The 13,492-nt window shown below is 44.6% G+C and overlaps 1 protein-coding gene across 1 annotated transcript; it reads left to right on the forward strand.

Moving 5' to 3' along the window:
* Positions 1-268: 268 nt before the first annotated feature.
* On the forward strand, positions 269-8,574 carry LOC139564878 (beta-1,3-N-acetylglucosaminyltransferase lunatic fringe-like). Its single transcript, XM_071384719.1, has 7 exons — positions 269-832; positions 5,542-5,590; positions 5,883-5,985; positions 6,102-6,255; positions 6,384-6,635; positions 6,748-6,833; positions 6,978-8,574. The coding sequence occupies exons 1-7, from the start codon at positions 401-403 to the stop codon at positions 7,042-7,044; spliced, it is 1,143 nt and encodes a 380-aa protein (XP_071240820.1). The 5' UTR covers positions 269-400; the 3' UTR covers positions 7,045-8,574.
* The last annotated feature ends 4,918 nt before the right edge of the window (positions 8,575-13,492 follow it).

Below are 13,492 nucleotides of genomic sequence, written 5' to 3' on the forward strand. Positions count from 1 at the left end.
AAAACAATCAAAGAGCCTATAGAAATAGTTGGCGGGCAAGGAATTCAAAAGTAACAATGGGTTTACAAAAATGAATTTCACACACACGCACGCGCGCACACACACGCCCTCCAAACGTGGGCGTGTCTACGATGTAGATCCCGCCCGGGGGGAGAGTCTTTTCTCAGGGTCTCCACAATAGAGCGCAATGGCACATTACAGACCGCCCATGAGGCGTGGCTAGCTTGGCGGGTAGCTTATAAAGTAGGCTAGAACAAAATTGCATTTTATTACAATAATGCAGACGCACGGGAAAGTTGTTTGATTTCTGTGTTCATTCTGGAGAGAATTACTATTTGGACTTTAAATATACGTGTTTCTCAGTATACAACTACATGTTGTAGTTTTGAAATATATCAACATGTCGAAAAGTTATGGTAAGAAAACGGTTATCTCTATAACCAGTGCAGGAGTCACCTGCCTTCTGTTGCTCTTGGTGGTCGCGCAGCATCACAGAGTTCAGGTAGACGAGGTTCCAAACCAGAGAGAGATGGGGACGCGCTCACTCCAGAGCATGGACACCGTGGCTACGGACGGAGTGAAGGATGTTCAGCAACAGGTCAATTCGGATGCGCAGGCAAAAAAAGGATTATCTGCGTATTTTTCCAAGTTGACCCGGGGACGGAGAGAGGCGGACAAGCCTGCAGGGTCCGCTCAGTCAGCGACAGATGCCTCCCCCGCAGAGGACATCAGTGCAGATGACATCTTCATCGCTGTCAAAACCACAAAGAAGTTCCATCAGTCTCGACTGAATCTCCTTCTGGATACCTGGATCTCTAGAAACATGCAGCAGGTAAGCCAACAATACTACATTATTATCAGAAGACTATGGTTCATTTTAAATCTTCCATGGACAAAGTCTAGAATAAAACAAGCACATATTTTCACGAGGTTTCCTTTAGTAGGCTTAGGCTAGGCGATTTACTATAGAACACAATGCTTTTACAAAAATGGGCAAAAGGCCTAATCTTCTCCCACAAAAGATGCTTTACAACAAGCCACCAATGAGAGTTAAGTGTTACTGCTGACCCACTGAAACATCTGTCCCACTCATGTCAGGTGAGATGGGTGACAACTGTTTGTTCCTCAACTGTCCATGTTACCCTCTTAATTATTCAGAGTTCCTTAGGCTCTGTCACTTTGTATTCTGCCTTGAGTGATGCCCCTGAGAACATAGAGAGCAGTTTCAGGACTCTGCACCCCCTCCTTTTCCCCCTCTCTCTATTATCCCGCTTTCTTGGGTGTCCCTGTGAATGCCCTGGTGTCTCACAGCAGCAGCTCCAGTGCTGTCCCCTTTCCAGGGCTAACAAAGCGTCTTTCTGAAGGGGGGAAGAAAAGCTTTCCCAGCCCCCTTGTCTCAGCCGCTCCATGGGAACGTGGGAGCTGAGTCTGGGTCAAGCAGCCAAGGGATGGTAAAACGGGGGCTTCGTTAAGGGGATGCTTGGGACAAAGGGGTGCATCTATAGGGAAGTTTGTGCTGGGAGTAGCACGCTGAGTTTGAAAATGCAGCCCTGAGAACCAAGCTCTTTTAGACTGGTGCACAAAGGCACTCACAGCCATAGTCGAGAGGAAACAGAGGCTAGTCAAAGTGATTTTATCCACTACCCAGAATTGTCACGCATATTTTTCAAAAGTCAATTACATTCTCTTCGGGCACAATCACACATTCTTTATCCACCTTCTTTTGAGAACTCTTCTCTCCATCCCAAGCCAAACCCCACTCTGTGTTGGGTGTTTTGAAAATGGCAAGGTTAGTCATGGCAACACTGTCTCTTTGTATGCAGAGGAGGTGGGGTGAGTTGAGTCTGTTGCCATGAAAATGGAACTTTGAACACATAAGATGCATCACATTATCAAATACAGTAGCCCATTCAAAAAACTCCCTCCATTACATAATGGTCTGGTCCGATACAGGGAAAGTCTGGTCCGATACAGGGAAAGTCTATCCGACACCTGTCCTAGTTCTTAAACTACCCCCCCCCCCCCCCACTTCGGGACAGGTTTCTGCTCAGGAAGATGTGCTGTCAATAGAGTTTGGGGAGTAGCAGTTTACATGGCCATTGAGTGTGTTGTGCTTACTGTAGTGGATGATGTAAGTTAACTCTCTCTCTCTCTGAGATGGGTTAACAGCAGGGTTTAATCAGGCAGCTGGTGGGAGCCAGTGCAGGCATAAAGGACAGCCTGGGCACACAATACAAATGGGAGTTCCTGGAGGAAGGCCGGCAGGTGGCCAGAAGTTAGAGAACAAAGGATGGTTCTAATGCCAGTCATAGGAATCAGGTCATTCCCAGCACATATGGACATCTGCACCCAGGTTAAATGATAATGCTCAACTGACGAACACTTGTGGAGCTCAGCTGACTGAATCCAGTTGATCATGTCTGTAGCTGGTATCTGAAGCTGGTCGAGATATCATGCCATTCTGCCAGCAGGTGAGGCCTGACTAGAACTGTGCACTGGTTCACTGGGCAGATCAGAGCCCTGATTTAGTATTTCCAGCACAGTTTCCGTAAGCCAACGGACTTGCTATCAGATAATGTTTATATGTAAATAGAGAGGGTAGATCCAATCTGTGATTACCATGATAGAATTGTGCCTGTGGCTTACTGTGTCTGGCAGAATAATATATCTGATTTAGTATTATGGTCAGATGTTTGTTTTTTATTACATCAAATTAAAGATGTTATTGGGGGGGGGAAATTATTTGGTTCAGAGAATAGTTTTAGTGAAAGGCCCAATTGTTTTTTGTGAGTCATAAGTTAGTGAGTAAGCAAAAGTACTGTGACGTAACATGATAAATACGATGTTTTTTTTTTTACAACTTGCTATTATGCACGGGTTGTTCAAATAGTAGGCCCTTGTTTCCGGTGTTTCAGCAGATTTCCCCCCTGGAACAATGCAGCTTCCCTAGTGAGTGAGCCTCAAAACAATGAGAGAACAAACTGTGCAGGAACAGCATTCTCTGGCTTGTAGTACTCTGGGCCCTGCAGTACATAACTAGCAACAAAACACAAGTTGAAATCTAGCTCTAAACTACACATCAATGGGCATTATAAAGGTATTGACTTTGGTTGTGTCTGGACAGGACAGCTGGTAGCCTGGCAGTGACATCATAGTGGTTTGATATGCATTCCATTTTTAATTGAGATTATACTAATTCGCCAGCACTCCCAAAATGAGCGTCTGTACGTCTGGTAGTTTGGAAGAAGACTTGGCTCCATTGTTGAGTTAATCAAATGGCCCTTCACAGTATGAAGGAATGAGTGTGTGAATATCCAGCTGGTCAGAGTGGGAAAGTGTCATTCTGTGTCTGTAGGTGGCCTGTTCTCTGTCCTGTACTGTAGTCCACACTTCAGTGACTTCAGTGCAGTGCTAAAGGGAAGGGAGAAAGCGGCATGGTTGAGTGAGGGGGTGTAGGTGGTTGTTGATGGAGGGAGATGAGTGGAGTGGGGTGTAGTCCGTGCCCTTCCTTCCCGGGGATCTTGAGACAGCCAGCCAGGCACCATGCTCTGCTCAGACTGGGCCGTGCCAGGCCTTTCTTTAGTGGGGAGGAGTGCAGTCTCCCCCCCCCCCCCCCCCAACCCCAGCCCTCATCTCATCTGTGGTTCAGACAGTCATCATAAAAAAAACAGTTTATTCTCCTCACAGGACAGGATTTATCAAACTACGGGGGTAAATGAATTAGTATTCCATTTGAGTGACTACTTTTCTTTCATGTTTCAGTTAAGACAAAAGCCATTTAGCCCTTTGTAGACTTCTCTTTTAGTTAACTGCTGCAGCTGTATGCAAATACCAGCAAACATAGTTAGAATTTACCCAGTGGAGGACTTTAACCAGCATGAAAACACCCGGCATTGTTCTATTGAAGAGGGCCAGCGTATGGGGTGGTGAGAGAAGGGGGAACGGGGGGATGGGTAGGGGCTTGAAGTGGGGGTGAGTGACCACACACAGATTTCGATTTTACTAATCAGCAGTGAGTGAGACCCCCCCCATCAGCCCCTCTCGAACCCTTTCTGTCAGTACCCGGGCCGCTCTGGCAGCTGCCTCAGTGATTAGGCTGTCCATTCAGCGGGACTTAAAGCAAACAGCGCCAGCCTCTGATCCCTTTACCAGTGAAACCACCACCCTTCCTTAAACAAACACAGGCCCAGGGCCTTGCAGCATCCATCGCACAACATCTGCTCCCAGTTTGTTGTGCAAACCAATCAGATAAAGCTTTGGCACCGATGGCAGATAGTGCTGAACTGTAGAAATGGGAGGGGAGTTATTAGAAAGGTGAATATCTTTGCCTTATCGCCCTGTGGCATGAACTCAGCCAGCGCCACTGTTAGGATACAGATCTCAGATGGCTGTTGCTGCTCAACAGTCAGAGGCAGCAAGCAATTAGTGGGAACGTGGGGTTGGTTCAGTTGTCATTAGCTGTTGGGAGGTCGCGAGCAGCGAGAAAGGGAAGGAGGGAGTGGGGCTGAGTGGGCGCTGCTACCTGGCGTGTTGGGGCACGCGGCGGAGATAAGGCAGGTGCTGTCTCACGAGAGGGGAAAAGTAAACGGGCAACGGCAGACACACGCACACAAACAGGCAACGGCAGACACACGCACACAAACAGGCAACGGCAGACACACGCACACAAACAGGCAACGGCAGACACACGCACACAAACAGGCAACGGCAGACACACGCACACAAACAGGCAACGGCAGACACACGCACACAAACAGGCAACGGCAGACACACGCACACAAACAGGCAACGGCAGACACACGCACACAAACAGGCAACGGCAGACACAAACAGGCCATGGGGGCCCTTTCATCAGCCCTGTCTGTCTGACTGAGGGAGGGCTGCCTAGCACCTGCTAAGCCCTACCCACCATAAAACAACTCCTAATCCCTACCTGCTCTTTTAAGTGTGCCACTGAGGCTGCCTTTTGTTGTTAACTAAACACCAGCCTGCAGTATTCTAACCTTGACAGCTTTATTCTTTGGCTGCTAAGACCTTACTCTGTGTCACACAGGTGGTGCTGAAATGATCATTGGTGATGTCCCCATTGATATCTGTATGATGGCCATCGATTTATATTTGTATTCTAGTCAACATGTTGGAGCTAGGGAGTGGGTACAGATCCAGAATGGAATTGGGTCTTAAGGGTGTTGGGGGTCAGTGGAGGTGGGGGTTGGGGAGGGGGGGGGGTGCCTCCCTTTTTGTTCTATGTCTGGGATACTTTTGGGGGGCATGCACAGTTGCTATGGAGAGAGGGGAACATTGCATAAGAGGCCTTTATTAGAGTGGGGCTTGTTTAACGCCATGTGTTCTCCACATGCATAGAAGACTGCTGATAGATGGTCATCACACTGAATTCGATGTATGGTGAACAAGGACATCAGACATACTGTAGTTTGGAATCCAGCTGATTCTTGTGCCACCACTTGTTCTGTGAGGGGCTTTGATTTCATGGATTTCCACTCCCACAACGTGATCTGATGTGTTTTCCCTCCTTTTCAGACATACATCTTCACAGACGGAGAAGATGAGGAGCTGAAGAAGAAAATTGGTGAGTTTTAGATTTTCTTTTGAAACATTTTAGTTCTCATTTTATATTTGTTTTAACCTGAACAGTAGCTGGGATTAGTTCACCATTAAATGTCCAGATTTGATGGTGATAAACCAAGCCCCTATTTGAATCCCCATGGAATTTGTTGCTTTGAGCTCCTGGGACATGTGGCAGATGGCATTAAACTGTGTGAAAAAGGCTCTAACAGCGCTATAGTTACAATTACTTGCATTAGCTAGCTTGTAAGGTACTAGTTTGTAACTCACTATCTCCTCCCTCATTGTTCCTACAGGGAGTCACGCAATCAACACCAACTGTTCAGCAGCACACAGCCGCCAAGCTCTATCCTGCAAGATGGCTGTGGAGTACGACAAGTTCATTGAGTCTGGGAAAAAGTCAGTGTCTATTTAAAGTGATGAATTTACCCAGGCTGTATGTCATTCTAGATTTGATAGTGATTATTGTTCTAATTGAAATATTAGAACGCTTTAACAATGTTTTCCCCTCTTAGGTGGTTTTGTCACGTGGATGATGATAACTACGTTAACATGAGGACTCTGGTGAAGCTGCTGTCCCACTACCCCCACACCCAGGACATGTACATTGGCAAGCCCAGCCTGGACCGGCCCATCGAGGCCACAGAGAGGCTAGGAGACAACAAGATGGTAGGTGGACTTAGCCCTCCTGGCTTATAACAACTTTTCAATTGGTTATTAAAAGTTTGAGATGCTTCAGAAGGGTTGCATAACAACAACCTAACATGCTCGTGGTCTCTTTTTTTTTTTTCTTCCAGCGTCCAGTAAACTTCTGGTTTGCTACTGGGGGAGCCGGCTTCTGTGTGAGTCGAGGCCTGGCTTTGAAGATGAGCCCATGGGCCAGTGGCGGCCATTTTATGAACACGGCAGAGAAGATTCGTCTGCCTGACGACTGCACCATCGGCTACATCATCGAGTCGGTGCTGGGGGTGCCTCTGACCCGCAGCAACTTCTTCCACTCCCATCTGGAGAACCTGCAACAGGTGTCCAGATCTGAACTTCACAAACAGGTGAGATGTGCACGTTTGTCCGTCCGTCGTTTCTGTGAGAATAGAGTTTCAGCATTTATCAGAACTTATTGGGCATGGGTACTAATTTCTTTTTTGTATTTGCTTATTCCAGATCACATTGAGTTATGGAATGTTTGAGAACAAGAGGAACATCATCAATATGAAAGGGGCTTTCCCAGTGGAGGAAGACCCATCAAGGTGAGACATTACCCTCTGCATGACAACTAATACACAAATGGCGATCCTACTCTACTTGAACTATCTTGACTGTAAAGAGGGTATATCTTTTTTTCTCTGTTAATCTAACCTCCATGTCTCGCTCTCTCGCTCCTTGTGTTCCAGGTTTAAGTCTGTGCACTGTTTGCTGTACCCAGACACCCCTTGGTGCCCGCTTCAGGTTGCCTACTAGGTGACCGGCTCCTTTGGTATCCTCGTCCCCGCCGTGCCTCGGTATCTGAAAGGCTGGTGGGGACCCGTGTTTGGTATCGGACTGTGATGTCACTGTATTTTTGTTTCAGTGGCACACGGACTCTGATAGTTTTACTGGGCTGCTGTGCGGCCCACCTTGGGACATTTCCTTCCTGTGTGGTGTCTTGGCTTCCTCCCCTGGCATAGGGGCAGAGGAGCCAGGCAGGCACTTAGTAGGAAGGAGCTTTCAGCATTATGGCTTTGCAGGCAATCAGTGCTTTGTTTTAAATGTTGCTTGTAAATGTATTTGCAATTCTTATAGAATACACTACTTATATATCCAAGCCTTTTGCCAGCTTTACATGATTCATTTGTTGAATTTCCGCTGAATTATTTCCCTCATTGTTCAATTTATTTTTGTTTCTTCTGGGGTTTGGAAGCCATTCAAGACAATCTTTTTTAGGTTCTATAGAAATAATCAGACGGTCAGAATTTCTGAGATTGTGGAGGAAATGGTTTTCATTTGGGGATTTTTGGTTGTGGTTTATTTTTTTGTTCATCTCAAGACTCCGGACAAAAACAATAATATGAAGATATTTTGGTGCTTTTTGTTAATGATTTGTCAGTGTTATTACTAATATGATTTGAGCTGGCAGAAGGCAGTTTTCCAAATGTGCCGTCAGGTTATAAAATCTAAGGTACATCAGGAATAAGCACTTTCTCCCTTATTGGTAGTTTTAAATGAATGAATTGATGTCCTTAGATATGTTTCACAGCTGTGTCAAAACCAACAGATGTAATAACATAACCCCCAAAATATCAATATCTCTAGATTTGATTGTATTTAAGAACATTCCTTGCATTTGATAGAATCAGGGAAAATAATATATAGCAAAGATATCGATATTTTTTTTTCTGTTACAATCAACTGTTGATTTGTTTGAACATGGTCTTGTTTAAAAATTGCACAGCTGAGTTTCAAATTAACTTTTGCTTGCTCTTGTGAAGTAGCTAAATTACCTCCAACTCTTCCACTGAGTTTATATTTACATTACCATCTACACATGTAATACTCTCTGATAACTTTTGCACAAAATGGATTGATGGAGAGCCATGTACACTAGTCTAACTTATTCCTCAGTGAGTATGCGGGTTGGTTTTGTATTGAGCTTTGCAAGAGCAACACCAGTGTTTACACACACAGAGGTGTTCTTCCTCTGTAAACGACCCATATTGGGTAGGATTGTATATGTTAATTATAAAGCAGTACTTGTGTACTGTGCCTTTTTTGTTGAAATGCTAAATGTGTATATTGCGGATTAGAATGTAAACGATTTTGATGACCTGGACATGTTCTTTACTGCTTGTTGTAACTGCGCTAAATGGCTGTTATTTATCCTCCAGTATCTGGATGGTTCTAATGTTTGCTTCTCAGGGATTACGATCAAATCCTGATGTTATTACCATATGAACCACTGTGGTGCCTGAACATGACGCTTTGAAATAAAGTTGGATAACCGCTGAGAAACAATTTTAGTTTCGTATTTTGTTTTCTATGACATTCCATTCATAGCATGAGGTTACAGATCTACTTCTACATAAAGGTTAGAATGGAATAAACCATACTTTTTTACAGATAGTGTTTGTGAAAAAAATATCAGCTTATTCAATCACGTCATTATTTAGAAGGGATGACATAGGGTGTCATGACTTGCCATGATTTTATGTAACTGTCTGTTAGAGGGCACACCCAGGCATGACGATTTAAAAACTGTCATTGTAAACTCAGTCATCTCTCACAACCATGCCAAAGAAAATGGCTGACTAGAAATGGCAATGCCCAAATTCTTATGCACTCTGTCTAAAGCTCTGTGCTCATCTCACTAAAGCATTTAGGCAAACAACCTCTCCCAGTGAGTCTGAATGTTGGCCGAGGCCCAGCGTGTAAATTATAATGTTAATGGGACACACTTAAAAGCCACAACTCGGAATTAATTTATTAGTCTACAACACTGGGTATGGGAAAGGACATTGTTGCGATTGAAAAGGATTGTGAGGAATTAACAGACCCGCAGTGTGGAACCACAGTTCTCCATGTGTCACAATCCTAATTCCACTGATGTGATCAGACGTGACATTTCTGTGTGTCTGTCAGAAAGGAGCCACCGCTTTTCTTCAGACAGAATTCTATGCAGAAGACGGAGGACATCACTCATCATAGTGTGACACCGAGCCTTGGGAAAACAGTTTGGCAATGATGAATTGTGGGTAACGCATTGTACCCCTCTTACAGTACATAAACAGTAGCCCTGCCTGATCTGAAAGATATTAGACCCAACAACGTCCATCACTCAACCAATGCAGTCTCACCTATAGCATAGCGCAGAAAAGCTTCTCAGAAGTTTTCATCCCTCTAGGTTTTGAAATGACTGACCAAGGTAATGTTTCTGTAACCCTGTGAGTCAGACCAGACTTTAGAGCCAAAGCTGTACGAGATCACATAACTCTTCAATTAAGAATTTGTTATTCATATAAAACCTTTGTTTTTCTAAGTGAAAGATCAAACTGCTCTCGGTGCCGAAGACATGTTATTATGAGGACACATCCGCGACTTACCACTTAGTTGTACAAGAGTTGATATACTTGAGCCATGTTGATGCTGTTCACATGGGTCCAGTGCCAGTAAAGAACCCCCTACTTCCTCTACAGTCATGATACAGTTTCACCCAACTAATAGCCACTGGTTAAATGGATACGGTTACTAGAGTGATGGCTTTAACATGCTTGTGTCATATAATACATTTCACCCTTATTTCAAACCTCCATAAAGATTGGGGGGGGGGGGGTTATCATTTCATGTGTCACTGGAGAGGAGAGAACAGAGAGAGAGAGAGCTTGATGGCAGAGAGAGCTTGATGTTTGAAACGGAGCTTCAGACACAAAGGGCCCGTAACTTTTCCCACTACATATCACCAAGCCAAGCTATGATTATGGCTTTGTGGCCTGGATGTTTTCTCTGGTAATTTGTCTCACATGCTCAGCTTCACTGACGGGTCCTTCATCCCTTCGCATGAAATGTTTTCTAAATGGACAGATGACTGTAAATGTAAAGTGGGGACATCACTGCTGCCATGTCCAGATGGAGAGATGTCCCTTCATACATCACTGCTGCCATGTCCAGATGGAGAGATGTCCCTTCATACATCACTGCTGCCATGTCCAGATGGAGAGATGTCCCGTCAAAAGATTAAAATATGCTTTGAGAGATAGGACTTCCATTCAGTGGGACTGTAGCCTGAGTGTATGAGCCAGACAACCATAGACGTGTAGTTACAGACACAACAGCAGGTGACAGATGACAAACAGAAAGACATGTAACTGGTGAGAGGGTTATCAGATAGCAACAACAAGATGCTACAGCCCTGTTACCTCATCTCTTTTGGTGACTAGACATAATGTTGAAATAGAACCGGGGGTGTTGTGCCACATCTTGTTATCACTGATAAAGATTTTAGGAACCAAACCAGTCCACTATCCAAATTCCGTTTTTTAAATTATGAATTGTCCACATAGTTGTTTCTGCACACAATGATGCCAGTCAACACTCAATCTCCAGTCTTCCTTGTGTTAGCTTCTCCAGAATCGTGTCAGTCAAACTGTCTGCTCTCACCCTAGCCGTACTTGTGGCTTTAACCCTGGGCGTCAGTCATCATGAATAGCTGATGTATCTAGTCTCTGTCTGTCTGCTCTGCCACCCTTTTAATGATAGTTAGTTCTGAGAATTCCCATGTGGCATTTGACATGAATTCATAAGTACTTTAAACACACATGGACTTAAGGTTTTCTATTTGTTTTGACTGGTTCCCCTCCACTTCAGACGCTACAGACTGTCTGAGTTCCGCCTTTTCCCAGACGGTCCATTTAATGGGTGCTTCCTGTCTAAAAAAAGCTCCCAACCTACTTGAGAATGTGTAGGCCAATAATAGAGCGAGTAGGATTCCAAACATTACAACTATAACTATATTTAAATCATGAAATCCACCCCAAAAATGTGCAATGTAAAGGCCAGAACAACTTGTGCCTTGATAATGAAACGTGAAAGCAAACCTGTTAAACACTCTTGAGGTAAGGTAGTTGACTCACTCTGACTCATTTGGTGGACACACTCAACATTAATCCAACGATCATTTTATCTACAGAGAAGTGTCAGAGATGGCTATTAGATGGTGATGATCTGGAACTGTCTGTATCCTGCTGATAAGACACTTTAACACCTCGGAGAATCTACAGCCTCATAGGTGTTACATCTCACACCTCCCTGCTTGCTGTTGGTTCAGACGTGTCAAAGTACACACGAAAAGTATGTTTTATCAGGGAGGTCTGCCTTGTTTTCATTCATACCCACTGGGCACACACTGGTTTAATCAACACCTTCCACATTTCAATTCCATTTTTTAAATATAACCTTTATTTCACTAGGCAAGTCAGTTAAGAACAAATTCTTATTTACAATGACGGCCTACACTGGCCAAACCCGGACGACGCTGGGCCAATGGTGGGGCAGTGGTGGTGTGGATTAGGAAACTCCTGCAGTGATGTTCATGGTGAATCCTGGCACAAGGCTAAAATCTGGCGAGGTATGGAAGGCATCCAACATTGGAACAACTGCCAGGAGACAAACATTCCACAGCGCGCCGGGGATTGCGGAGACGCTGGTGACTCGCACGCTGTCACCGTGGCTTTCCCCTGCAGATCACTCACCCAACCAGTCTCCAATTAACAGCCCACGGTGTCTGTAGGATTAGGAGCGGCTGGAGTGGCAGGACGGTTCTGTATAGCCCCACTGGGAGGGAGCACTCACAGCAACTGGCTGAGGGCTTAATCCGCTTTCTCAACATGTACTCAAAAGCTGTAAAGGCTGTCTTTACCATAATCCAGGTATCACATATATCTCTAGAAGTGAGGGCTCGCTTGAACTTCAGAGTGGCTATTATTTGTGAAGACAGTGTCCTTGAACAGACTATAGTGAAGATCCAGCCTTAGAGGAGTGCTGCAGGCTCCTCCCAGACCGATCCATCCATATACCGTAGCCTCTTGAAAGGTCCATTGGGTAAGGTAATACATAAGGGACCTTCTACAGTGTCCCACAGCAGGCAAAACAGTTCCTGTGTGTTCAGCCAATAGCTTGATCTCACCCATCCATCCCACATTGACTCGGAAAGGCCGTGCCTGTAACTCATGATTATTGAATAATTTGATCTGAGTGCTGGGCAATTAATTCCTGTTGGCACAAGCTGTAATTGAATTATCTATCAACAGTCTTATAGTGACAATGATAATGTACTCGACCACTTTCCATGACATTGTCCTAATTGAATCATTTGAATTATCTGAAAACATCCACTTATTTCATCAAAGACATGAAAGGCTGTCCTGCCCATTCCTCACTCATATACCATCGCTGCCCTAGGCCCAAAGTACTTTCCTACACTTAAAGAAACATACACTGAGTATACAAAACATTAGGAATATCTTCTCTGTCCATGACATAGACTGACCATCTCTTATTAATGTCACTTGTTAAATCCACTTCAATCAGTGTAGATGAATGGGAGGATGTAATAAATGTATCACTAGTCACTTTAAACAATGCCACTTTATATAATGTTTACATACCCTACATTACTCATCTCATATGTATATACTGTACTCTATACCATCTACTGCATCTTGCCTATGCCGTTCGGCCATCGCTCATCCATATATTTATATGTACATATTCTTATTCATTCCTTTACACTTGTGTGTATATGGTAGTTGTTGTGAAATTGTTAGATTACTTGTTAGATATTACGGCACGGTCGGAACTAGAAGCACAAGCATTTCGCTACACTCGCATTACCATCTGCTAACCTTGTGTATGTGACCAATACAATTTGATAGGTTAAAGAAGGATTGCGTCATTCAGAGGGTGAATGGGCAAGACAAAAGATTTAAGCGCCTTAGAACGGGGTATGGTAGTAGGTGCCAGGCGCATCAGTTTGTGTCAGGAACTGCAACGCTGCTGTTTTTTTTTTTACCACGCTCAACAGTTTCTCATGTGTATCATGAATGGTCCACCGCCCCAAAGGACATCCAGCAAACTTGACACAACTGTGGGAAGCATTGGAGTCAACATGGGCCAGCATCCCTGTGGAACGCTTGACACCTTGTAGAGTCCATGCCCCGATGAATTGAGGCTGTTCTGAGGGCAAAGGGGGAGGGGTACAACTCAAGGTGTTCCTAATGTCTGGTAAACTCAGTGTACAAGGGAGCTCCACTGTGAGGGAGGAACGCTAAGTCCATTATACCTGGGGAACAAGGATTAGCTCGTGAAGTCAGTACCGTATGCCCTGGGGTTTAATACTCTTCCCACTCCAGTGTTCGACAGTGACAACATTGGCACCTGC

The sequence above is a fragment of the Salvelinus alpinus genome, chromosome 36 (genome assembly GCF_045679555.1).
Source record: "Salvelinus alpinus chromosome 36, SLU_Salpinus.1, whole genome shotgun sequence".
NCBI lineage: Eukaryota > Metazoa > Chordata > Actinopteri > Salmoniformes > Salmonidae > Salvelinus > Salvelinus alpinus.

Excerpts from the sequence above, each read along its gene's own strand:
- LOC139564878 (XM_071384719.1), top strand. The coding sequence starts at position 401 with ATGTCGAAAAGTTATGGTAAGAAAACGGTTATCTCTATAACCAGTGCA. Across the intron at positions 833-5,541 it reads TCTCTAGAAACATGCAGCAG|ACATACATCTTCACAGACGG; the intron begins GTAAGCCAACAA and ends CCTCCTTTTCAG. Across the intron at positions 6,636-6,747 it reads GATCTGAACTTCACAAACAG|ATCACATTGAGTTATGGAAT; the intron begins GTGAGATGTGCA and ends TGCTTATTCCAG.